Source organism: Schizophyllum commune (genome assembly GCF_000143185.2).
Source record: "Schizophyllum commune H4-8 unplaced genomic scaffold SCHCOscaffold_6, whole genome shotgun sequence".
Lineage (NCBI taxonomy): Eukaryota > Fungi > Basidiomycota > Agaricomycetes > Agaricales > Schizophyllaceae > Schizophyllum > Schizophyllum commune.
Genome location: NW_026089543.1, coordinates 822043 through 846845, shown reverse-complemented (window position 1 = coordinate 846845; position 24803 = coordinate 822043). Strand labels below are relative to the sequence as shown.

The following is a 24803-nucleotide window of genomic DNA, read 5'->3' as shown; positions in this document are numbered from 1 at the left end:
CCAGCCGACTGAACGCTGTAGCAGACGGCAGGTCCCGCCCCAGGCCTAAGGAGAAGGACCTGAAGCAAAACCCGTGCTGCCCCGAGCGTTAGCGAGTGTGAGAGGGGAAGAGGAGGGTGGGCAAAAGAAAGTTGGCTGCAGGAGCCTCGAGGCGATGGAGGGCAGAGCGGAGAGGCGACCACGGCCGACGCGCTCGCCGCCCGCGTGATCGTCACCGCGAATCCTTCGGACGCGGCGACGTCACTCGGCTATGGCCGGGCTCGCAGCGCCTGCTTCGCTTGACTCCCGCTAAGTCCTCGTAAACTCGGACTTAGCTCACAACAGTCGCATGCAATCGCACGCGTGGGAAAGTCCATAAGAATAATAGGGGTTTTCTTCAGGAAGGACATCGCCCAATGGCAATAGTGCACATGAGACCATAGGGTGCTAATATACTATCCCTCAGCAAGTCTCTTGTTCATCCCTTTCACTCACAGCGTTGGGCTCCAAACGCTCCTGCCATTCACAATTTCCTCGCCCCTCTCACTCTCTTGCGCGGGACCGTACTTCTCAGCAAGCACCGCAAGCTTTGACGTGTACTCGTCCTTTCCAATATACGCTCCACACATCCGCCGCTTGCCAGTGAAGGCAGAGCGTCCGTGCAAGACACGGTGATTGTCGACCACTGGGGATCAAGGGTCAGCAGGTTCATCTTAGGAGATGAAGAGGTCATCTACTAACCGACGGCCGTCCCGGGCTTCAGCTGCACCCAGTACTCCGAGTCCGGACTCGTTAACAGCCTGTTCCACGCGCGAATCGCGGCGTACCTGAAGTACGGAAGTTAGCAGACAGAACTACAAGGTGACGAACAGAACGCACCAGTCCTCCACGAGGTAAGGGTCGAGATGGCTCATCGTACTCCGATCGTCGTTGTTCCACCTCACTTGCGCGAGCGCGCCCGACACGCGGTCATGGTTCAATACCGGATATCCCCCAGGCGGGCTTGGTCGGTATAAAGCACCAGCCTCCCCCGCGGCGTGCGCTGGAATAGGAATTGTCGAAAGCAGCTCGTACGCCTCGGGATGGAGCTCCTTGAGGATTGATGCAACGTAGAAGCCGTCTACGAGGAGGGTGGCGCCGCCCTCGCCTTCGTGTGAGAGGAGGTGGAAGAGCTGGAGACCGCAAGGGTCCGTCTGCGCGTGGTGTCATGTCGGCACGCTGGTGGAGATGGAGATGGGTGAAGGGCGTACGAAGTAGGTATTGTCGGTGTGGGGGCCGAGCGCCATAGTCGTGTATGCCGTGTCGCCCTTCGACAAGTCGGACGTGAACTCCCAGAACTTCCCGTCTGGAAGAAAGCTGGTGAGCAAGGAGGTGAGATCGAAACGGGTTGCTGACGCACATTGAGTCTCTCGAATGAAGCCTATTCGCTCGGCAAGCTTCTCCGTCGCCTCTGTGGAAACAGGGACGTCTGATACGAAGGAGAACCCAAATAAGTCCTGTAGACAGTCAGCGCTGGCTCGCCACTTCGCTAGCAGCGTCGCTCACAATGTTCGACAGCCACTTATACAGACCATGGTCATCGCTCATGACCTCCTGATAAGACACCGTGGGTGGAGACTGCAGAATCTGAGAACTCCATAGGATCTTCCTGAATGGCGATATTGAGTTCGGTAGTGCAGTGATAGTGCGGGGAAAATCGCGACGCACTCCTTCCGCTCGGCCTGCGGTGTAATCTTGGGATCGTAGGACACCTTCTGCAGCCATGTCCACGGGTAGAGGGAGATGTGGCGCTCCGACTCAGGCCCTATGGGAAGGGAAGTCTGAGGAACTGGTTCGGCGAGACGGAGAACGCACAATGAACCTCCAAGCCTTCGAACTTGGCCTCTACCTTCACGGGGGAGATGTCGGTGGGGATCTGGTTTCCTAGGCGTCAACAAAAATGAACGCGGGCTGGTTCGGCCCTCCTTGACGCGCACCTCGAAGGTGTTCACCAATCGCTGCTTCGTGACTGGGTGGAAGCACTTCGGGCATCTGCACGTCGAGCGTCAGTACATCCCCTTCACGATGCAAACCACGCTACGCACCGACAGTGGTCCCTCAGCCATATGTTATGACTGCAAGTCTCTTCAGCACGCACTCTTGCCCGCGCGGCGCCCCACATTGACATACAATCTCGACCATGTCCGCGTATCCCACCCGATCGCAACGCGCCGGTCGTCCGAGCTCACAATGGGCAGATCGTCGGGGAGGATGGGAGGAAGCGCCGGGGACGAGGACTGCGCCGCGTCCTCCCGAGTCTTCAGCGCTGCGGCCGAGGCGGCGGTACGGCATCCGCCCGCGGCCCATCTCGTCCCGCTCGCACGCGTCACTGCGGCCTTTGAGCGGGCTGCTCTTTGGGGCGTCGAGCAGGACGCCTGGCGCTCGATGGCGCGTAGGGCCTGTCTCAGGCCAGTCCTCAGCATGGGCGATATACGTGATGGGAGGTAGGGAAAGAGGGTGCCCGGTACAAAGCCGGCACTGCTGGGCCTGTCTCGCCTCTTGCCCCACATCCGCATCGACATAGGTGAGCTGACTATCTGGTCCGTACTTGATAGATTGCTTGCGTTAATAGCATACACATCTTCGACATTGCGGAACAAGAAACAGTGGACGCTGAATTACAATGGGAATCACTCAGATGGATCAGCGGTAAATTGGACTGGTGTGGTGGAAATCCTGTCAGCAGCCTCTGGATAACATGTTGCTCTTTACTTCGGCTAACTGAATGATACTTATCATTCTACTCGCTAAAGTGTCTTTAAAGGTCTTGAAGGCGAGACAAGAAGTCCAGCAGGACGGCAGTTGCCGAGGTGTGACATCAGCGTCACACTCCAAATCAGGACACAATGGTCGCTCTGCTCTCGCGTCGATGTCGAACTGAAAAGCCTGCGTCTTTCGATGCTCGACTCCTCAATTATAAGCTGGAAATTCTGGTAGTACTCTTTATATGCATGCTTACCTACCCTAATCCAGTTATAGCTAACCCTTCGTCGACCAATTAGCACAACCTTACGTCGCGCCTTCCCTCGGTATTACTGCTCGAAGCTCTCGACTTGTGCCGCGTCCTTGAAGTTTGCCACGACTACACGCTGGATGCACTAACAGTCTGTGCGGAACCTCTGGCTACGGCGATCTGCAACGAGTGGCTGCGCCGCGTCGGTTTGAATGTCCTCACCCTTTGGACAGATATCCACTTCGAGAAGACGACATGCGGACTCGCCTCCTTGCTCTACCGATCTGTGCATCAACGATAGCATTAACTGTAACTCTGCTATGTATCTGGTGGACTGAGATGCTTCACAAACGCCCTCCTAAGCCCTTTCAGAACAGTGCAGCCGCTGGGAGAAGTTCAAAGCAAGAAGGTACACAAACACTGGTCTCAGGAATCAGCTAGTTCCGTCAGCGCCTGGGATGCTGCACAACATAGCAGATTCTTGACGCATGCCCGAGTACTATATCATTCAATCTCGTCTTTTGAGTTGGCGACCTTGTTTGGGGACCTTCTGCAACTCCTTTGCGTCTATTGGCCATTTCAATGTGTTACTACCTGATCACAGGCTTACTGAAGGAGTGAGTGGGCATCATGGCGCCGCAGACCACCGCGGATCTAGGTTCTATGAAATTTGCCCCGACGGGCGGACACAATAACTGAGTTATCATCCATCCATCCATCTATCCATCTCTATTCCTCCACACCGGCGGCAGTGCTACCAGCTGCAACCTTGGAGCAGTCCAGGAACGTCGTCCGTATGTTCATCCTCTCGCGAAGTGCCGTGAGCGATTTATCGTATACCCAGACAACTGGAACGAGCGCTGAGCATCTTCTCTTTCCGGAGAGCTCGAGAAAGGTGCCGTTCGCTCCACTGTCCCAAAAAATGAGTGAACCGAGGGAACGGAAGAGGGAGAACCTCAAAGGTGGTACGCCCAGGCTGGCGAACGTGTTGGGTTAAGGTGAGCCGTTGGCAAAATTCCTGCTGTCTGTGCGAGAGCTTCGGCGTCGAGTCCTGGAAGTCAAGTCTTCAAGCTTCAGCTTCAAGGACACTATCACCATTGGACAAAATTCCATCGATTACTCAGACAAAGAACACCATAATGGGGCGGACCTATGTGCGACGCTATTGTACAGAAAAATCGCGAAAGCAGGTCATCCTTGACAATTACCGGGTCCGTACTGCGGTAGGTATATTGCTATTAGTTCCACTGCCTCGACGCAGACTGTAGAAAATCAGAAGACAGTTCGCCTACATTTCCCACGACGTCGAACCCGTACGGGTCGCTGCCAGCATTGTCCATGCCACCAACCGCGGTCACATCCTTGAACAAGTTCTGCATACGCGCCTCCATCATTGCCGCGTCCCTACTCGCCTCGTTCGGGGCGCCCCAAAATCCAGGAGCCTCCCACGTTGCCGAAGATCCGGAATTGTTAACCGTATTGCTGGTGTCACCGAGGAGGTTCCCCGTCGCTAAGCACTCGTCGGGCGGGACGGTCATGATGAAGCAGCTCAGGCAGGCCGTCGTGCAGGCAGCTGGCTTCTTGCACGTCGGGAACGGCTCTGTGATCGTGGGCTCATGTGGGCACGAGCAGAGGTCGCCACATCCGCCCTCGTCACACTCGATCTTCACCCGCGGCTCGTCGAGGGAGTCTGGAACCGGTAGCTGGACGTCGGCGCTCGGGTACGTGGCTGCCGAAGAGACCGACACGGGCGTTGCATCTCTGGACGAGGCGGGGGCGAGGAGGTCAGCGAAGACGTCGTCCGCGGCGGACGACGCAACGGCGGTAGTTTCGAGCGAGTTTGCTGATATATACGGCTCGAAAGAAGGAAGGGGATCTGGGACTGAAGGGACAGCAGCTCGCGTGCGTTCGTAAGCTTGACTATACGGGCTGTAGCCATGTTCGTGCAAGCGAGTCAACGAGGTGCCAGGTGGTTGACTTCCTCGAGCTGACGGCTCTGAGTCTGCGGCTGAAGAGGTTGGCTGACCATGGGATGGGGCTGGATGTCGTGAGGCCCCGGGGCTAGGACGGCGGTTGGAATTGCCGTCGTCTGCACCGCCACTCCCGCCAGTGTCACCGTCCTTCGCCTTCTTGCCTTTGACGACGTGACTCTTCCTCGGCGTCCAGCAAGCACATCGCTTATCCTTTCCACAGCAACACTCTGTGTCAACAACCGGCGCTCATGAGCCTCAGGCGAGAATATTCAGCGATAATACGCACTGCCATCGTCCGCAGTCTCTCCCTCCTTCACGCACCGGCAATGTATAGTGACTTGCTTGACCTTCCGTAGCTCTCGACAATGGCCGCATTGGGTCGTTGGACGACCCTTCCTGCGCACTTCGACAAGCGGCCGGTCGGCGTGCCTACAGCCAGTCGTCCGGTGACCCTTGATGCACGGCTCGCTGGAAAGGGGTCAGCCTCGAGGCCTTGACGTTGTTGACGATGAGAGTAATGAAGAAGTAGGGTACCCACCATGCATATTTCTTGCCGAAGAGTTCAACCTGCTTCGGTCAATTTCGCGATTTGGGTCATGATGACGTGAGCTCACCATCTCTACTGGAGCTCGAGAACGAGGTACACTGGCACGACGGCCTGGGGTGGTTATCGTGCGCTATCGGGTGCTGCGCTCGAGGACGACGGTGGAACCGGGATACCGGGACGTAGTCCCGGTTCCGACGCCTACATAGCGCTTAGACACACGTGTATCCCTAGCATTATCCAGCTCTGTGCCACCACCAGGCCGTCGCCCCGAGGATCTCCTCGCTGGGCCCGCTAGGCTATTCCATCTGGTGACGAGAGTGGTCTTCTTTCCCGTGCCCCTACAGACCATCTCACCTGCGTTTCTCCGCGTCGAGCTTCGTTCTCCGCGTCCGAGCCTGCCCGTGCCTCGAGGCCTGCGCACACGTTTTTCTGCGTTCGAGCATTGCGCTCCGCGTTTTCCGAGTCTATCCGAGCCCCCTGTGTCCTATCGAGCCTTTCTGCTTTGTGTTGCATTTGTGTCTTTCTGCGTCATCTTGCGTTGCGTTTGCGTCCATCTGCGTGGCCATCGTTGCGTATATTCCCAGCGAGTTCTATCGAGCCTTGCGCGTCTTCCCGCGCCTGCCACACCTCTTCACATCACGCCTTGCGACGAGCCTCGCCGACTTCGCCATGCCTCGCACGTTTACGCTGCCGGACGGACGGCAATTTACATCAAAAATCGAAATCCCACAGAAGTTCTCCGATGCACTGAACATATATCGCTCTTTACACGATCATAACCCCGTTGTTGCTGAGACCGCCCTCTGGACCAATCTCCTCGCGCTTTTTCAAGATCACCTCTCAGCACAGGGTACACCGACGAATGCTGCACTCGAGACCCAATACAAGGCAGGGCGCATCGCTGGTGCAGAGGCCGAGCGCGGGACCTGGGAGTCGGAAGGACATGCACGCGCTGCCGAGTACGGTCGTTGCCGCGACTACGACGTGGGATACTGCGCAGGCTACGACGCAGGTCATCGCTCTGGGAAGGCGCTCGGCGTGCAAACATGCGGTGTTCTCTGGAACATGATGCGAGCACGCGTCCTGGTCCCGTGCGCGGACCAACCCCACGTCGACGTCGCACCTGCTCGCATAGAGTCTGCCGTGCAGACTTCGCCCCACGAGGAGCCCTCTACCACGTCCGGCGTTAGTTTCAATGGCGTAGACTGGGCCTCCGATGCGGATGCACATCTCCCCGTCATCCCGCCACCTCCTCGAGATCTTTCGTGCTTGTCGAGCGGCACCTCCCGACCATTCGCATCGCTCAACCGCCGCCGACGCGGTGCTCAGGCTCGTTCGCGCCCACGTCGCCGACACGCAGGAGCCGCTTCGCGCCGCTGGCCGGAGTCGCGGTTGCCACAAATAGGTGGAACTTCGTTGGATTGGGTACACGACCCAAGGTTGCAGGACTTATCGCGCGCTCTTCATGCGCTGGGCTGGGTCAGGAGTAGCTTGACGTCGGGTTCTTGCTGGTCAGGGTTTGCTGGCGACGAGGGCGTCGCCACGCGTGAGGGGGGAACATGGAACCGGGATACCGGGACGTAGTCCCGGTTCCGACGCCTACATAGCGCTTAGACACACGTGTATCCCTAGCATTATCCAGCTCTGTGCCACCACCAGGCCGTCGCCCCGAGGATCTCCTCGCTGGGCCCGCTAGGCTATTCCAACGGTCTTGTCGGAAGTTGAACGTTGAACCAAGATGTGGCTGGGAACAAGCCGCGGTCTGGCCGCCACACGGCCGCCAACGGAACCATATATGGTCACCGGAGCCGGGCCGCAATGCCGAGCGCCGGTGCCTTCAACAGAAAAAGGCAGGTTTTGTCCTCCGCTCGGAGGAACGCTGGATGGACGTAAAAGAAGCCTCTATGGATTAGCGCTGGTCGAAGAGACCGGGCGGGTACCCAAGGACTCAACAACATCATATCCGCGATTGGCTGCCCACGTACTGACCGATACGGAACGCAGTTTAGGGGGCGATATCCACAAAATCGCAGAAGTGACCAGGAGAATCCATACATACTGTACAATCAACTGCGCCAATACTGGGCGATATCGTGAATACGATCCAGAACGACCGTGAAGTACGACGTCTCGTTCAACAACGTCTCGAAGTGCTTGATCGCCTCCTCCTCCGTCAAGTCGAGCCGGAACTTGTCCTGTATCTGCTCGTGCACATCGCGATGCTTGATATCGGGTATATTCGCGTCCACCATCAAGGCGACGAGGTTCAGGATGAGGTTGGCACTCTTGCGCAGGATGGTGAAAGCAGTGAAGCAGAAGTTCTTGAAGCGCGCGTAGTGCGGTGACTGCGCACCGCCCATGCCGTCGACCATCTCCTTACACACTTTGACGGGAGGTGGGAAGGGCTTGGGATCGCGTCCGAGGATGTAGCCGAAGTCGACTGTAGTAGAGATAATTCAGAGCTTTGTCTGGTAGCGGCAGGCGGCACGTACCGTGGAAGAAGTGACCATCGGGTGCGACGAGGAGATTGTCAAGATGGCGATCGCCGACTCCAAGTAGGTAAGTCACGACACAGTAGCCAGCTGCACACTCATGAGTACCGTGCGCATCTCGCTGGCAGCGTGCTACGTACCACAACTGCGAACGAACGTGTCGATAACACTGGGTTCCACGCCCGAAGTGCCCACGCTCCCATCGTCAGGATTATTCGCGCGCAGGTAATTCAGCAGACTCCCATGCTCGCTCATGATCGCCGCAATCGTCTTGCTCGGGATGAAGCGTGCCATCCCCTGCAGCGGCCCCGTCGCCAGCACATCGTACGGTGTCAACTTCAGATCCAGATTCTCCTGCCGCAATAAGCGATCCATGAGCGTGAACAGCTGGATCACCAGCTGGTCCTGGCGCATGTCGTCCCCGTCCTTGAAGATGACCGGGTACTCGGAGCCGTCCGTGCACTGGAAGTACAAAAGTAATGGGTAGAGGTTCGACTTGAAGACGGAGGACTTCTCCGCGGCAATGCCTGTGACTTCGATCCGGGCATCGAGGGGGAGCGGCAAGGGGGCCATGGTCCCGAGGCCGCCCTTCGAGTCGGTGAGCATCGCGCGCAGCTTCTCGATCTTCTTTGGCCGTGGATCCTTCGACATTCGCAGCTCCTTTGCGCGCTTCGCGAGTGTTTCCACGAGCAGCCCTTGCCTTCGAATGAGCTCGCGCCGCTCGGATCCCTCAGGCGACTATGCGACGGATGAGCATGCGTCAAACGTCACTGCGATACTACTGACCTCCGTGACCTTCTTCATGAACTTGTACACCACCCGCCCGTACATCTTTGCCATCATGCGGTCCTCCAACGCGACCTCGACCATGAGATACCAGTACAGCCGGTTGCCGAGGATGAGGTTCTGCACGCCGCGCCCGATGAGAAAGTCGGATAGCCCACTGTCATCGTACGAGATAGCGGTCGTGGTCGACCGTGTCGAGCGCGAGTCACTCGCCGCGCTTTCGAACTTCAATGCCTGAACAAGCTGGAGTAGGTACAGGAGAAGCTCCTGTTATTGCACATTAGCCTTGTATTGCCTTCGGAGATGAGTTCGCTCACATCGTCGTCCGCCCGCATGAGCTGCTTGACAGCAAAGGCCCGCACACGAGAGTCTACCGTCGAAGGACCGAGCAGTTCCAGCGCATCATCAATGTCAATCTCCGTCCACTGCGGCAAGAGCTCTTCCACAGCCTGCTTCACCTCCGAGCTATCCCTCCACCGCACGGATTTCAAGAACTTCGTCAACCCGCGCTTATCACGCGACAGGTAGAACCGGAACTTCCACACGAGGTCCTTCTCCTCTGAGTTCAGAGGTCGGCTAGGCGGGTAATTGAGGATGATCTGTGTGCCGTGGGGTTAAACGATGAAACATAGCAGACACAGTGAGAGAACGATCGTACGCCGAGTTCATCACGGAGCTTTGCGTTCGGCTTGAGCTCCCGGTCGTAGGGGCCGCTGCGGTGGCTTCGCACGAGACGATGATGTTTGTCCTCGATCGGATTCTCCCGCACCATATCAGGGTCGACTATGCTCCATAGGTGCGCGTCGGCCGCGAGCGAGCTGCTGGCTAGGGGAGTGTGCGGGGAGGGGTTGGCCGCAGTCGGATTGAATTTTGGTGCTTCCTGGGGTCCACATTAGTTATTCGATAGAAAATGACAAAACATGGCCATAGCAACTACCTTCTCGCTATAAATCACCGGAAAATCAAACCGTGGTAGGTCGATGTACAGAAACAGGTTTTCAGACTTCTTGGTCTCTTCCTGCAACGAGATCAGCTCCTTTGCTCGCTGTCGACCGTCCTTCCGTACCGCATGCACTTCCGCCATCTTCCTGAACGCGAGCTTGTCCAGCCAGTCCGACTTTGGCAAGTCGCCTCGCTCGTACTTCTTCACAAGCTTCTCCAGGCGCCCCATCTCATCGCGCACGGGTAACTTGCTCGGTGTTGTCGACTCGACCGACCCATCCGCCTCTATGTTGGGCCACAAAAGTAACCGGTGCTTCCCGCGCCGCAATGTACACTTCTTGCCGAAAAGGCGGAACGTCGTCCCTCCTACAGGCATCGCGGCCCTCAGACCCGCGATGTCCCAGACGGTGAAGGTGATCTGTGCATTGAGCGGGAGGTCGCAGTAGCGAATAGGCAGCGTTATCCACTCGTTCCACCTGCAGGGTATTCGGTAAGCTGCTCGTGGTGGCACTACAAGGAGTCATGTATACGTACGTGTAGCTGTTCTTGAACGCCTTGAAGGACGTGCGGAACGGTATTGTCAGCGGCTTGTTGTTCGCAACGAGCTGACATGTCACGTAGAGATCTGACAGCGTCCTTGGGCGAGGTTATGACGGATCAAGCTGGGCAGAAAAGCGGAGTGCGTACTGGGATTGGACGCCGTGAAATCTGAGGTCTGGGTTCTCAAGGATCTCGGTCAGGCTGTGAGGCCTTCGTATACCCTCCAAATTGGAACTATGCAGTTGGTCAGCGGGATATCTACTGAAGCAGTCCAAATCCTGACATGCGGAAGGTCACATGCAGGTTCAAATCAGAGAGTTTGGCGAAGGTAAAGTCGTCCTTGGCCTCCTTGTCCATATCGGCTCTGTCTCTTCGGCTTAGTATATCGTCACAGTCCGTTATGTCTCCAGCTTTTGCGGCAAAAGTGAATCGAGTGGTGGCTGTCGAGAGCAAGCTTGAAAGCGGCGCGTTCGCGTATGCGGTAATGTGTGGCAACTAGCGGAGGCTGCCGATACTTGTTCCACGACCACGTGACGGCTTGCGGCATCGCGCGAAGTTGAACAGGACCCCTGAAAGTACGCACAAATGCCTGTCGGGGGTGCGGATAAAAATGGGCAAAACGCAAGCGATGGTCAGTGCAAAGTGCGGATAAAAATGGGCAGGAGCAGGCCGTAGGCCTGCCGAAATTGTCCGATAAAAATGGGCAGCTCGGCGGAGGCCAGTGCGGGTGCGGATAAAAATGGGCACCCGGGTTCGAACTTCGGACCTCTTCACCTCGTGTTAGGTCACTTATCCACTGCGCTAAAGGAACTTCAAGATTGTCCGCGTTAGCAAGTCCATATCGGCATTCGGAGGCAAACAGGGCGAACAATGGGAAGCCGACGCCGATTCCGCCTGCTATCGGGGCGAGCACGCTGTTGTCTGTGTACGCGAGGCTCACTCACACTCTGAACTAGACATTTAGGCACCCCTTGACGCGTCCCGCTCAATGGGCAGCAAAATGGAGGTTTGGGCGATTTTTGGCGATTTTTAGCGATTTTTAACGATTTTTGAGGCCTATCGGGCGGTGCGGACAAAAATTGGCACTTCGCTCGACCCCTCCGCAATGTGCGGATAAAAAAGGGCACAGCTGGTCAAAATCGGTGCGGATAAAAAAGGTCAAAAGGCCAAAATCCGCGAAGAGGCATTTGTGGGTACTATCAGGGGTCCTAGTTGAACTTGTTCACTCGCCTGTCCCAAAATCAGTAACGCGTTCGATCATGTTACATCGCTCTTCCCTTTGGAAGTAACAGCAGAGCTTAGGGAACACAATTGAGAAAGTTGCAGAAGCGGCTGCACGATCTTCACGAGAACGCCGGCCCTCGCCTGCGCGTGCCCCTGTCTTTCAAGCTCGAAAAGTCATGGAAGACTGGAGAAGAGGGACATTATTATTGTCGCATACATAAATATTGCGGAAGGTCTGTCTGCAGAATCATCTAAAATAGCGCCGCCATTTGCAGGATACTCATATATCAGTACTTAGAAGTCAGTACACTTGGACCGCGCAGCCTGCGTAAGACCTAATCCTCACAGACCGAATCACCCATGAAATGTATACAGCAGGAAATTACAGATTCAGACAGTTCGGGCATTCGTGTATCCTACTAGGTTATGTATCTCATTCTCTCCGCCCATCTAGGGCTTCAGCGTGCTCTCCATCTTCGACGCGTACGGCGCGATCTTATTCGTGCCGTTCGCCACCAACATAACGCCACCATCCACATCAAGGCGCTGCCCCGTGATGTACTTCGACGCCGCACTAGCGAAGAACAGGATAGGCCCTGCACAAACCATCCATCAGTCTTCTCATCCTCGAAAACAGTCCCCAGAAGAATCTCACCGACGATGTCGTCAGCGCCACCCGATCGGCCGAGCGGGATGCGCTCGTTATTCGAGGGGTGCGACATTGCGGCCTCGTGGAAGGAGGGGTTGGCGTCGCTGCAGGCACGGTCAGCCCTCATGCCCATCTTATCGCGCGCGTGCACACGTACGTGTCGTAGGAGCCGGGCGAAACGGTGTTGACACGGATGCCAAAGGTGTAGAGCTTGGCGGCGAGGATGTTGCTAGTGTGCTCCTGGCCCGCCTTCGATGCTTGGTATGCTGTGTGGGCGCGCGTGTGAGAACGGGAAAGGGTCTGGTGGGAGGGGAAGTACCAGGGATGCTCCAGTACGGGTTCCAGAACTTTGCCGCAATGCTTGAAATCTGGATCACCGAGCCGCGCCCGTCGCCGAGCTTCGCCGCCGCGGCGAGAAGGGGGATCAGCTTGAGGGTGAGGGTGTACGGCGCCCAGGTCGTGACCGCAAACTGCTCCTTCCACGCCTCCGCGGGCGAGAGCGCGAGCGGGAACGGGCACTTCTGGTCCATCCCCTTCGTGGGGTCGTGCTCGTCATCAACGGTGTCGACGTAGAAGGGGCCAGCCTGCGAGGTATGTTGCGAGGCGGCGGTCAGCAGAGTGCGGAAACCATCGGAGGCAGCACGCACGTTGTTCACAAGCACGTCGAGCCGCTCTTCCTTCGACTTAATGAAGTCCACCAGTTTGTCGATCTCGGATTCCTTCCCAAGATCGCACGGGAACCTGCGAAGCGCCGATCAGCCCGCGAAAGCGCTGAAAGAACAAGCACTTACGGAATCGTCTTCCCCTGCGCTATTCTATCCATCTTCTCGACCACCTCGTTCAGCTTCGCTTCGCGCCGGCCAGTGATGTACACTACATGCGATGGAGCCTACTGTGAGTGTGGCCACACGCGGAATTCGGAGGAGCATACCTTTCGCCCCACCCTTCACGAACGCCTCCGTGGCCCAGGCGCCGATGCCCGTACCTCCGCCTGCGGGCGTTAGAAGCGCGCGGGATCGACGGGAAACGGGAGCGCACCTGTAACGAGGATCACTCGATCGGCGACGCTGAATGACATGGTAGTAGACTTGGCGGTGTATGGGCTGAAATGTTAATGCAGGCACGGGAATAGGTATGTGAATGCGGGCGCGGGGAGAGAGATCGAGCGGAGCAAGGAGTTGGCGGAGCGAGACAATGGGCGGCGGAGAAAGAAAGAACGAGCGGAACGGGTGATCGCCAGGCCCAATAAGTAGCTTGGGGGCGTGGCGGGTATGTAAGGGCACACGTCCCCCAACACCTCGCAGGCGCCTGGTGGCAGTCTCGCAACTGTCAACTGGAGCCTCGTTCGCACTATTCGGGTGAATGTTCAGGCCAGAAGGCTCATTATCCGGCATTATCAAAGGCGTGGATCACCACATATCGCAAGGGTGCGGTGGGCGCAGGCTGGGTTCCCAAGGGCACCCAAGCGTGCTTTGTAGCTTGCAGTGTCTCTGACGGCGCCAGCGCGGACGGTATTGCATTGCGAATGCCATGGAAGACTCAGCGAAGTAGCACGTCCGACGCAGGCGCACTGATAGTATAACAGCAGCAGTGAATGCTGGGCAGGGGTTAGAAGCGCAGCCGGCACGAGACCTGCCTGCCTATAACATGGGCGCAGAAATGGACGTCAATAGATAGTCGCGCTACTGACGACAGGCTACCACACCAGGCTATCATCGTACAAGGTTCTGCGACCAGACGCAACATCCGTGTCATGATCTGCGTGATTGTCGACCTCGAGGGGGCGATCGATTACTGCACCCAGACCGGCCCCACGCCGGTGGGAAGGCTTGGGCTCATGTGCGCGCCGTAGACAGTACGAAGATCAGAGGCAGCTTCGAAAGGACGTTCCCGTGAGGGATGACGCTGACGACTCCCTGGCAAGTAGCGAGGACAGCAGAGGACATCAGGATACCAGAGATGGTTGCTGCTGATAAGGGGAGTTCGTTGTCGCATGTTGCCATACCAGAGCCGCAGAACAGTCTTCAAGCATGGCGAGGCCTGTCCCTTGCTCTGAATGAATTCGAAGTTGAAAAGTACAAGGGCAAGGCACCCCGGCGACTGCCGGTGCCACGCGAGGCGGCTCCTTGCCGACAGCCGACGGCCCCGCACGCGCTTTGCCGCACGTGTGATCAAAAGCGGCGTCAACAAACAAGCAGCCATTGAGTCCAGACCTCGAGGTCCTTTGTGGGCGTCGTTCCTCTGCGGCGCAATGATGCCGTTGCGTGTCGTTCTCACCGGAAGAGCCACGGGTGATTGAGGTAGCTGGGGGCGTATGAAGGGAAAATGAGCGAGATTGAAGAAGGGAAGGTGTTCGAGGTGTTCGAGGTGTTCGACGCAGATCGTGCGCGCCAATTTTCGCCAGCCGGGTGCGCGCCAGAAGAGAGTCCTGAGAGAGTCGGAGCGAGGCCAGGAACTTCTGAACTGAGAATTCGCTGGCCGGAGTCGCCGGACCTAGGGAGATGCACGGTGCCGTCAAGCGCCGCTGCGCCGCTGCCGAATTGAGATGTGCACCATTTGCTCACTGGCTGGATCCTGGAAGTCTGCAATGTTCGCCCAGGGTCTCTTGATGCCTTTCCCGTCTCTATGTAAACCGAGTTGCCCTCCTTCACACACTCATCTACATCGCTGCTCCCCCCACGACCGTCTACGCCGCACAGTGTCGCCTATATACGCTCAGAACATACGAAGGGAACCGGCGGGGCTGGACGACGACAATCATGGGTGCTGGTCTTGATTCTACGTGCGTGGGCCCGCTTCCCCGCAAGCAGCAGACACTGACGAGCGACGCCTGCTTCCAGCCTGGGGGCCTCCTTCATAGGCAAGTCGCGTTCGTGGTGATCGAAGAGTGCGCGAGCTGATCGGGCATGGCAACGGGCGCAGGCATGGTCATTGCAGCTGCGTGCGTCCCCTCCCTCCTCGCAAATCCGCATACTGACCGCCACCCTCGCATAGACTGTTCGGAAGTACGTCCTCGCGCGCGCCACTAGCCTTTCCTCCCCCTCACATTCCCCCGCCTAGTCACATGTTCGCAGACCTACTTCTACTTCGGATCCACGTCGAGACAGAACAAGGATAGCACGCTACTGTCCAGCATAGTGCGTACTGCATTCCCGCCTGTCGACCTTACCGCAACCCACCCCACAAGCCTCCTCGGGATGCTCATCTCCCTTACAGGTAGCGGGCATCGTCCTGGCAGACTGTTTCCATCAGATCGCTATTACGAGCTGGCGTGAGTCTTCAGTCTCCTTCCCCTAAAATTCCTGAAAAATGCTGATCGCTCACCTCTGACAGTGTACAACTACTGCGTAAGCGCTCGAACACGACCGCGCGAAGGGATCGGATAACTTACGTGCGATAGGTCACTGAATTCGGGAACCTCACCGCCTTGTCGAACCTGCCATGGTGAGCGAGCGCGATCCGCTCTCCCTCGCCGAGCTAACTGTTACTTCAGGGGCTTCTACGGCATGGTCATTCCTACGGTACGTCCCCCCTAGCACGTCTTGGTGCGTACCCTCGTATACTGAAGGCCGTTCAAGCTGCTCGTCACCTTCACGGTGCAAGGGTGCGTCTGCGGATTTTGTTTCCATGACGCATCGCTTTTTCTCACCTAACATTCACACTAGATTCTACGTATGGCGAATTTGGCAATGTATGTCGCTCCTTCCTCTATGCAGACCGGAGTTGATCTTCACCGTAGTGAGTGGCAAGAACTGGATCCTCGCGGGCTTCATCGTGCGTCACTGTTTTTTCTTATATCTGGAATACGACTGAGCAACCAATCTTGCAGGAAGCCTGCTCCGTCGCACAAGCTGGTAAGTGCTCCTCGCAACTTTGACTTGCGCGTTCTGACGCAGGTCTTCAGGTTCTCTCATCTGTGCGCCACTTTGTCGGATAGCCTGAATCCCAACTAACCCATCACAACCCCTACCAGACTATATCACTGCTTCGTGAGCTGCTTTTCTGACTGGAGTTGACCTCTCGCGCTTACCCGCTTTCTCAGTTTCGTCACCGTCGTCTCTGCTGAGGAGTTGACGATTCAGCTTCAGGTGCGTCTCTTTGCAACTCGATCCGTCCTTCCGTTCCATTCCTTTCATCGAGCGCCGTCGAAAGCCTCGATATCGTCAACAGGCTCAAGGCTTTCGGCACTGTCGACAGGGTCATACCTGTCTTCCTCATTTAGGCCACGTATGATCTCGATGCTAACACCCCCCAGAAATACGTCGTGCTGGTGAACGGCCTCGGCGCAGGCACCGACATCCTGATCACCCTCTGCATGATGGCGCTCCTGAAGCAGTCACGCACAGCGATCAAGAGAACGAATAGGATCATTCGTACCATCGTATGTTTTCTCTCAGTCACCACAAGGAGTGGATGCTCACTCGCCGCGCAGATGATTTTGTCCGTCACGACAGGCATGGCGTCCACGTGAGTTCTCCTATGGGACGCTGCGAAAGAGAGGCACGCTGAAACCAACACCCACCAATAGGTTCTGCGCCATCATGGTGCTGAGCATGGCCGTCGCCTTCCCCGGGAAGCAAATCATGATGGCCTTTTATTTCATGCTTACGAAAGGTAAGCCGCACAGCCCTCGTCCCTATCCTTACCGATCCCCTCTTGCTTGCCCACCCCCTCGCACCCCACTAACGACCCTCACCCAGTATACACCAACTCCCTCCTCGGCACGCTTAACGTGCGCGACCACCTGCGCGAGGCGAGCGAGCGCGCGAAGTGGATCTCGACCGCGAGCTTCATGTTCACGCGCACGCGGGACATCATGGGCACGACGAATAACGGCCCCGTACGCACGACGCAGGGCGCGCATACGGTTCACGAGCTCGGCGACCTCAAGCAGGCTCCGGTAAGTGGCCGGTTCTCCGCTCGGCCTTTTGGCGGAGTCGTATCATAGTGGGCAATCTTTCTGACTTTCACCAGTCTTCGCAGGAAGAGAGCGGGGACGACATTGAGCGCCAGACGATCTCAATCAAGGTTGATCAGTCGAGGGATGTTACCCAGTAGGCCTCGAGGGCCCTCTCTTGGGTGGCTTCGGGCTTCGGGGTCGATACCCTCTGGCCTCTGCTCGACGTTGGTTGTGCTTCAGGACCTCTATATCCTACGGGCCCGTCCGCTCCTTACAGTGTGTACGCATAATTTGGAATTGTATGGTTTGTTCGGTCGTTCAGATTGTGGAATATGTCATGATGCAATGCGCTTGGAGAGGCAGAGCCTGCGTAGCGATTTACTTTTGCCGGGCCGCATTGTGGGCCCAAATTGTAGGTCCGCCTCGCAATATGCCGGCTGCGTTGATGCCTACCCGACAGGGAAGGTCTTATCCTTTCTGTCTACTCCCATATTCGACTTAGCCATTCTTGCTGGATGACTTTTTGTAACTGGCCTTCCTTCATGCACGCTCTCCTACAAGAGAGATCACTAGGCGATCGTGCTCTCACTGGCATGACCGCTAACAAGGTCATCAGCGTGGAAGTTTCAGTGGTCCCCGAAGACCCAAAACGGCCCGTAAAGTCGGCAGAGCGGCGCGGGATAACTCGCTCGGCGTCGCTCGAGCCTTTGTGGAGCTGGCCCTGTGGTTGGACTTTGCACATGCTCGCGACCATCCAGATGCCTGACTGAGAATTGCGAGAGGTGATAACCAACTGTTCAGGTGTATAGCGGCCCGACTCAATGGGAAGAACTGGAGGAGCACTTGGCTTTCGCTCCGCGGTTAATATCTGTCCGTCGGACAGTCGTGGATGACAGGGTGTCTGCCCTCTGTTTTCGTCAGGTATAAAAGATGGATGCTAAGCATCGTCGGTCCAGACAGCTCATTCTCAACGCAGCATGATGAGTCCTACGCATCTTATACTGGTCTGGGCTCTGATATCGTGCGCGACGGCGTCTGCTCCCTCGGGTCCTTGGGATGACTTCAACTACGCACCCGCCTCACGCACCGTGTATCCAGCGGGCATTCACGGCACCAATGGCGACGTAGAGAACACGGATGGCCTTCTCTCCGCGGATGCCGGCTCAGCCACTTTGAGCGGGACAGATGCCTGGGTCACAATTGACTTTGGGAAGGAGGTCAGTGACTTGATCGTTCTGTTCGTCGCGCGCTCACGAATGAATAGGTCGGTGGTGTCGTATCCCTCGTCGTCGACTCTGTATCTGGCGACGACGCGTCCCTCGCATTGGCGTTCGCCGAATCCCCCTCGCTCATCAGCCCTACTCTCTCGGACGACTCCGTGTACCCCGTGGCAGACATGACAAGTGACGGCGCGCAACCCATCACCGGGCCGCTCAGCAAGGGACTGTGGACGCAGCCCATTTCCTGGCAGCGCGGCGGCTTTCGCTACCTGACCGTCTCGCTCACGGCTGGCGATAGTGTCTCGCTCTCTAACGTCTCGGTCGCGCTAACGTTCAGCCCAAATACTGACAACTTGCGCGACTACAAGGGCTATTTCTACACGAGGGACACCGCCGGACAGGATCAGGACCTGCTTACGAAGGTCTGGTATGCGGGGGCGTATACGATCCAGACGAACATCATTGCGGCAGACCAGGGCAGAGGAAAAGTTGCCAGTGGCGGTCAGTGCTCTCATCTCTTCTTTGTTGACGAATACGCTCACACTTCGTAGCTTCAGGATGGAACAACAGCGGCCAGATTGCCAAGGTCGGACCTGTGATTGTGGACGCTGCGAGGCGCGACCGGTACGTTGTCCATGGTTATGGGCGAGGGCGATGACTGACACATAACAACACCCTAGAACTGTATGGCCAGGCAAGAACTCCTCTGACCATGTCTTGCGCACAGCTCTAACCATTGTTGAAGGCGACATGGGCATCGCGGGGCCTGCTGCGTTCGTAGCTCTCAATGAGCTCGAATCTATCCGCAATAGCCTTGACGAAATGTTTTCGTTGCAAGACACGACGACTGGTGGTCTTCCGTATTGTGGCCCTCTCATCAGTATAGGCCCGGGAGAGAGGTATATCAGTCTTTGACGGGGGTACTCTTGCGAAGCTGAAGCGCTGCTAGCGATACCTATCATGCTTGGTCGCTTGTTGGGGTCTACAATTACTGGATGCACTCCGGTAATAACGACTGGCTCAAGGCGAAGTGGGATCAATACGTGCTGGGCGTGTCCTATCTGGCTTCCAAAGTCGACTCCGACGTCGGCTTGCTCAACGCGACGGGTCCCACAGACTGGGGCCGTCTCGGTGGCGGAGGCTTCAGCATCTCGCCGAACGTGCTATACTATAAAGTCAGTTTATCGCTTCTCATCCTGCATCTCTGGCGATCTCATGTGCGATATAGGTTCTCGTTGATGGTGCGGCCATCGCGACGGCTCTCGGCGAGAGTGAGACGGCTAGGCAGTGGCTTGCAGATGGCGAGTCTTTAAAGGACACCATTAACGCCGTGCTTTGGGATAACGACAAGGGCCTCTATATCGACAATACGACAACCACGCTGCATCCTCAGGACGGGAACTCGCTCGCAGTATGGTTCAACGTGACTGCGTCAGACGAGCAGAAGGCGCGGATTAGTGTTGGTCTGGAGGAGAATTGGGTCGATGTGGGCGCGGTGGCGCCGGAGCTTCCGGACAACGTTGCGCCGTTCGTTGGGGGTATGGAGGTACGAATCCGCCTGCTTCTGATTTTCCCTAGAGGTTGACTGACATTTCTGGCAGCTGCACGCCCACTTCGAGGCTGGCGCGGCGGAGCGCGCTCTTGAGTTCGTTCGCCTCCAATGGGGTTGGATGTTGACGACGAACGTGAGCGCGCAGTCCACGCTCCTGGAAGGGTATACCTCCAACGGATCACTACTGTACGTCCACTTGTCAGTCTGTATGTTCTCTCAGTTAATTCCCGCAGGTATCGCGCCGATGCTGGATATGCCAACGACCCATCGTACACGTCGCATTCTCATGGCTGGAGCACGGGCCCGACGCCGGCTCTAACGGCCTACGTACTCGGTCTCATGGTAACGGAGCCAGCTGGGCAGACGTTCCGGATACAGCCGCAGACGGCTGGACTACCTGCCGCTGAGGGAGGATTTGAGACTCCGCTCGGATGGTTCGGCGTAAGCTGGTCGAACGATTCAGCCAACGGGCGCTTCGAGCTGAATGTGACGGCACCTGAAGGAACTCAGGGTGTCGTCATACCGCCAGTTGCAGGCGATGTGACAGTCGATGGCAATGAAGTCGGACAAGAGGGTGAGATCACCGTACAAGGTGGTATGCATTCCATTGTTGTACAAGGCCAGTAGAGAAGATCGTTTGTATCGGTTGTACACAGTAATGAAGTTATCAAATCGTCCTTATTGTCGCCTCTTCGCGTTGGTCAGCGCTCTCAGGCGGCTTGCTCGACCAGGAACGCAAGTCCCATCTGATAACGGTCAGCAAACAATGAGAGCAGAACGGAAGACAGATATAACTCACCTTCACGAACTCGCACGTCTTGTTGAAGTTGAGCTTGTCGATGGTATCCCCTGTGCTGTGGTAGTACGGGTTGAGGGTGGGGTCATTGGGCCCCGCCTCATCGATCGACACGGCCGGGTATCCGAGATCGTACCAGGACCCTGCCGAGAAAGACCCAGGTCAGTTGCTCACATTATACGAAGAAGTAGCGGTCCGCTCACAGTGGTCGGTGCAGGCATAACCGCAAGTACTGTTACGGATATCGTCGTTTCCCAGATACGCCGCCAACAGCTTGAAGGTCCACCCGATCAGCGACGGGTCCGTGTCCGTAAGCAGCGTGAGCACGGGCTTGGTCTGCATCTGGTACGCGACCATGTCCATCTGCAGCATCGCGGTGACCTTGGCGCCGGCAGCGGCGTACTTGCTAGCGACGGTCTGCGACCCCTTCAGGCCGCCCTCCTCGCCGGCGTACGCGTGGAACTCGATGGTGCGCGAGCCACGGTAGTTGTTTCTGGCGAGGATCTGGGCGACTTGCAGGACGACGGCGATGCCGGAGGCATCTAGGGTTCAGAAATCAGATGTGCGACACGAGGACGAAAGGATACGACCTACCATCGTCTGCACCAGGAGCACGACCGGCGCTGCTGGTGTTACCGGCGGTAGAGTCGAGATGCGCCCCGAGGATCACGACCTCATTGCTGTTCGTACCAGGGATCCTCGCGATGACTGCATTTGAGTAAACTCCACGTCTGAGCGTACAACAAGTCAGAAGAGCAGCTCACCATTGGGCTGATCGAAATCGGGATTCTCGAGGAGCCGCACGTTACCAGAGCCAAACACAGCCTTGAACTGGTCCTGAACCCATAGAGCGGGCGCTCGAGCGTTAGGCGACTGGTAAGCCCGCGTCGTGTAGCCGTTGGAGAGCGTGTCGACGGTGTTGTAAAGACCAGTGGCGTTGACCTGCTTGAAGAAGCGACTCTGCAGGAATGGGTACCTCGACGGGTCGGGCGGAGGATATACCCGCTCGGCGGAGGGAGGTGGGGCTGAGGCGCCGGGCGTCTGTGTGCCCTTCGATTGGGTGATGTCGAGGAAGCCAGGACCGCGTCGGACACTCGATATGGCGTCGATAGCTGCGAGCGACATGCCGTCAAGCTCGTTCGCCGTGCGGTCAACATTGTCGTGAGTCTGCGCCAGGTAGTTCAGCGCAGATGTGGGGACCCATTCGGTTTGAATGCCCCCGGACGCGTCTCTGAATTGGATGAGGCGGACATCGTCGGAATGCGCTGGAGACGCAACGACCGAGCTGGCGAGAGTAACAAGAGAAAGTATGGTCGTCCAGGTACACTTCATGGTGTCAGAATGAGAGGAAAGGCGAGTCGATGCTGAGACAAGGCTTACTACTGCTAGTTTATATGCACTTTTCAGGCCACTTTTCTCCCATTAGTACTAAGTGAGCTCGTCAGATGGCTTGAGAGTACCGGTTAGACTGCACTGTAGGACGGTCAGGATGGAAGGAGTGGAGTGGGGCCTAACATTACATACGCGCACATCCTCGGCTTTAGCTTATTGAACGTCGGCGCGCATGCAGGCGAGGTGACCTTGAGTGTGCTGTGGGTCAACTACGAGGTCACCACCGGTACTAACGTGCCACCTGACCCGGTTTGAGAAGTTCTGATGAGAAAGGAGAATATCGCGCGAGGGCGAATCACGCAGCAGAGTCAAGGCCCGGCATCGTGTGCTACCTCTTTCGTCCGCCATACGAGGATCATGACTCTCGAAAGGCCCACCTTTCCAAGAGAATCGAGGACATGTCAGATAGGACGTAACCCACCGTGAAAGTGGTTCACGCCGCTCGTCGGTTGCGATGGGCGCACCTCATAATGACGCCGCACCGTACCTCCCGTCACGCCCGCCTGTCCAGTCATGGTGTACGATCCTTCAACTAGAATATGGGTTGCATATCTACGAGCACTTTGCCTTCCCATCGGATGAGCAGGATCGTCGGGGATGGGCTAACCTGCTGCACAGTAGCTGAAGGTCGGGCGCGTCTAACTTTCGTCCCAACGAATCAAGGCCGGCATGAAATGATGCGCGAGTTTAACGGTCAGCTCCTTACATGCGTATAGTCCTTTGTTTCACGTGGGTATGGAGATAGCGAAGGTCGAAGACGGGATACATGCAGCGCAGCAGCACACAAGATGAGCGGTTGGGACAAAATGTACTTTCGGCAAAGACCGACGATCGCGTGGCAGACAAAGCACATCCACCGGCTTGACTCCTACTCCGATGGCCTTTGGTACTCCCTTCTCGGTCAACGCAATACCAGCATCGCCGACCTCCAGCTCGTCTCTAGTCTCTGTCAAATGCGTTATTTTGGACCACTGGTCACCCTGGTGCCGAGCGTCTGCGTGGCCTTCGACAAATTGGCATCATGTCAGACGCGGTAGTCGCCCGACGTGTCCATTGTTCCTCTTCAGAGATGTTCGTATCTATAGCTGAAGAAGCTCACCCTTGCATAGATTCCCGCAATGGCTGACGCTATTTTTTGTCACCTGGACGGGACTCGGCCGCAAAGAGGGCCTCAAGTATCTGAGTTGAGGCGATAGTCTGACGGTGGCAGCGTGGTCCCCTTCTTTCCTCTCCTGTATCCCCTTCGCGGTCCTTGGCCGAACCCCTTTCGCTTGGCCTTTGGAAAGTACCTACCCGCCGCCATTCCGCCATGTCGTGTCCCCACTGCGTCCGCGGCTTTCCCCTTCCGGGCGAGCCCAAGGGTGTCCTGCGAAATGACCTGATGTTGGATGCGTATCTTGCGTCCCCAAACGCACCTTCAGAACAATGGACGCCTTCCCACCGCGCCGTCGTGCTCTTGACCGACATCTTCGGCCTCAACCTCCCTAACCCGAAGTTATTAGCCGACCGGTTCTCCCAAGAGCTTGGGTGCGACGTAGTGGGTCCCCAATTTCTTCGACCGTAAGTGCTACCTTACATGCTTGTTTTCAGCGAACTGATAACGGACGGCCTTCCAGCTGCCCCCTTCCTTCGCGCCGACGAGATTTAATTGCCGGACAGACCTGGCGTGAAGATCTCGTGGTGGTCGTCTATGAAGTACTTTTGGATACTCATTACTCGTCTCCCGAGGGTCATACGCAGCAGACCCTCCAGGGCGGCAGCGCGCACGACCAAGGTTCTTCTTCAATTTCGTCGCCCAAATATCTTACTGACTTACTTGATCTGCAGTTCATCGAGCAGATTCGCGCCAAGTACGAGTACACAAGCGTCGGCTCGATCGGGTAAGCAGACCTCCGTGTATTCTGCGATGAGGGTGACTGACATTCCCGTGTGTAGCTATTGCTGGGGTGGAAGCCGGCTCTACCATATCGCGCAAACCCACGCTATCGAGAGCGCCGTCATCGTTCATCCCGGCGGCTATAAGGATGAGCAGCTCAAAGCTATCCGCGTGCCCGTATCCTGAGCCCTCGCTGAAGGTGGGGCCCTCAAGCGCGCTGATTCTCGCCCATTCGTACTCATGATACACGAAAGACTGTGAATACATCAAGCAGAAGCAAATCGACAATGCCGAGGCAATCTTCGCCTCGCGCAAGGGGAAGGACGATTTCATGGAGTACGAGTTCAAGGTGTATCCTGGTACGCCATCTCGCACCTCTCTGCGCGCAACCTTCTCACATGGCGGCTAGGCACCGCGCACGGCTTCGCCGCGCGACCGAATCTAGCGCTTCCTGCAGTCAAGGAGGGATTCGAGCGTGCTTTTGAGCAGGCAGTCAACTGGTTCAAAAAGACTCTGTTCTGCGTTCGTTCCCCATCAGTTAGGGATGTATTATGCTCGCTCTTTGACTCTAGAGGAGGAATCCTAAATTCCACGCGAATTTTCCTGCCTCGCCTCGATCATCCCGCAGGCATCAAGGGCAACTGACCTTGGGCTTGACGAGCGATCACCGACCAACCAGGAGGCTACTTCATTGGGTTGTATATGATGAGATGAGCAAGATGGTGCCTCGCGCTGTGCACGCACTGCATCGGCGACTATGTTCTGCACGAGGCTGTTCCTCGAGGCGCTATGATGCGCTTCATCTCCCCGCTTCCTTCTGTCCTGTCCCCCCTCGACGGCGCTCAAAGCGTGGGAGTCTGCGTGCCTTGGAGCTAGTGAGTGCTCTTGCCCTTGCCCTACCACTGCAGCTGATGCAGATGAACTGATTCAGTCCGCCGCTTTT

The 24803-nt window shown here is 56.9% G+C and overlaps 10 protein-coding genes across 10 annotated transcripts; 4 read left to right on the top strand and 6 right to left on the bottom strand.

Moving 5' to 3' along the window:
- Positions 1-342: 342 nt before the first annotated feature.
- SCHCODRAFT_02688622 (Trimethyllysine dioxygenase) lies at positions 343-2762 on the bottom strand. The gene is made up of 12 exons (XM_003032254.2): positions 2567-2762; positions 2149-2255; positions 2064-2093; positions 1956-2010; positions 1834-1894; positions 1687-1783; positions 1525-1627; positions 1379-1475; positions 1230-1324; positions 859-1172; positions 721-806; positions 343-664 (listed from the first exon to the last, which is right to left on the bottom strand). Exons 1-12 carry the CDS (start codon positions 2606-2608, stop codon positions 471-473), a joined length of 1281 nt encoding a protein of 426 aa, XP_003032300.1. The 5' UTR covers positions 2609-2762; the 3' UTR covers positions 343-470.
- A 1302-nt stretch (positions 2763-4064) lies between these two features.
- On the bottom strand, positions 4065-5651 carry SCHCODRAFT_02625571 (copper-fist-domain-containing protein). Its single transcript, XM_050345307.1, has 4 exons — positions 5559-5651; positions 5483-5511; positions 5231-5412; positions 4065-5171 (listed from the first exon to the last, which is right to left on the bottom strand). Exons 1-4 carry the CDS (start codon positions 5559-5561, stop codon positions 4210-4212), a joined length of 1176 nt encoding a protein of 391 aa, XP_050199983.1. The 5' UTR covers positions 5562-5651; the 3' UTR covers positions 4065-4209.
- Positions 5652-5757: 106 nt separating this feature from the next.
- Positions 5758-7196, top strand: SCHCODRAFT_02625569 (uncharacterized protein). Its single transcript, XM_003031810.3, has one exon. The coding sequence runs from the start codon at positions 6161-6163 to the stop codon at positions 7073-7075; it is 915 nt and encodes a 304-aa protein (XP_003031856.1). The 5' UTR covers positions 5758-6160; the 3' UTR covers positions 7076-7196.
- Positions 7197-7394: 198 nt separating this feature from the next.
- SCHCODRAFT_02625566 (phosphatidylinositol 3-kinase) lies at positions 7395-10697 on the bottom strand. Its single transcript, XM_050345306.1, has 11 exons — positions 10535-10697; positions 10399-10485; positions 10246-10347; positions 9836-10187; positions 9707-9787; positions 9428-9649; positions 9087-9368; positions 8770-9036; positions 8124-8721; positions 7984-8073; positions 7395-7931 (listed from the first exon to the last, which is right to left on the bottom strand). Exons 1-11 carry the CDS (start codon positions 10606-10608, stop codon positions 7558-7560), a joined length of 2529 nt encoding a protein of 842 aa, XP_050199982.1. The 5' UTR covers positions 10609-10697; the 3' UTR covers positions 7395-7557.
- A 1124-nt stretch (positions 10698-11821) lies between these two features.
- On the bottom strand, positions 11822-13561 carry SCHCODRAFT_02625561 (NAD(P)-binding protein). Its single transcript, XM_050345305.1, has 8 exons — positions 13163-13561; positions 13056-13115; positions 12916-12997; positions 12772-12865; positions 12444-12708; positions 12282-12390; positions 12131-12228; positions 11822-12071 (listed from the first exon to the last, which is right to left on the bottom strand). The coding sequence occupies exons 1-8, from the start codon at positions 13200-13202 to the stop codon at positions 11926-11928; spliced, it is 894 nt and encodes a 297-aa protein (XP_050199981.1). The 5' UTR covers positions 13203-13561; the 3' UTR covers positions 11822-11925.
- Positions 13362-13974, bottom strand: SCHCODRAFT_02286082 (uncharacterized protein). Its single transcript, XM_050342281.1, has 2 exons — positions 13830-13974; positions 13362-13764 (listed from the first exon to the last, which is right to left on the bottom strand). Exons 1-2 carry the CDS (start codon positions 13877-13879, stop codon positions 13521-13523), a joined length of 294 nt encoding a protein of 97 aa, XP_050199980.1. The 5' UTR covers positions 13880-13974; the 3' UTR covers positions 13362-13520.
- A 725-nt stretch (positions 13975-14699) lies between these two features.
- Positions 14700-17386, top strand: SCHCODRAFT_02625558 (uncharacterized protein). The gene is made up of 21 exons (XM_003031811.2): positions 14700-14906; positions 14965-14984; positions 15047-15065; positions 15119-15129; positions 15185-15261; positions 15341-15395; positions 15458-15471; positions 15525-15568; positions 15618-15645; positions 15703-15728; positions 15790-15815; positions 15864-15898; positions 15954-15978; positions 16029-16040; positions 16098-16113; positions 16167-16212; positions 16380-16505; positions 16557-16591; positions 16653-16738; positions 16825-17024; positions 17099-17386. Exons 1-21 carry the CDS (start codon positions 14884-14886, stop codon positions 17180-17182), a joined length of 1008 nt encoding a protein of 335 aa, XP_003031857.1. The 5' UTR covers positions 14700-14883; the 3' UTR covers positions 17183-17386.
- Positions 17387-17543: 157 nt separating this feature from the next.
- SCHCODRAFT_02625554 (glycoside hydrolase family 78 protein) lies at positions 17544-20485 on the top strand. The gene is made up of 10 exons (XM_050345304.1): positions 17544-17945; positions 18001-18241; positions 18289-18745; positions 18796-18868; positions 18925-18938; positions 18990-19143; positions 19194-19419; positions 19473-19790; positions 19846-19982; positions 20030-20485. Exons 2-10 carry the CDS (start codon positions 18002-18004, stop codon positions 20421-20423), a joined length of 2013 nt encoding a protein of 670 aa, XP_050199979.1. The 5' UTR covers positions 17544-17945; position 18001; the 3' UTR covers positions 20424-20485.
- Positions 20486-20506: 21 nt separating this feature from the next.
- Positions 20507-21717, bottom strand: SCHCODRAFT_02502703 (Zn-dependent exopeptidase; the record flags this gene model as incomplete). The annotated part of the gene is made up of 5 exons (XM_003032258.2): positions 20507-20542; positions 20596-20735; positions 20796-21134; positions 21187-21300; positions 21357-21717. The coding sequence occupies 5 exons, from the start codon at positions 21715-21717 to the stop codon at positions 20507-20509; spliced, it is 990 nt and encodes a 329-aa protein (XP_003032304.1).
- A 1576-nt stretch (positions 21718-23293) lies between these two features.
- On the top strand, positions 23294-24402 carry SCHCODRAFT_015880 (uncharacterized protein; the record flags this gene model as incomplete). Its single annotated transcript, XM_003031813.1, has 5 exons — positions 23294-23544; positions 23920-24037; positions 24135-24219; positions 24270-24375; positions 24399-24402. 5 exons carry the CDS (start codon positions 23294-23296, stop codon positions 24400-24402), a joined length of 564 nt encoding a protein of 187 aa, XP_003031859.1.
- Positions 24403-24803: the final 401 nt, after the last annotated feature.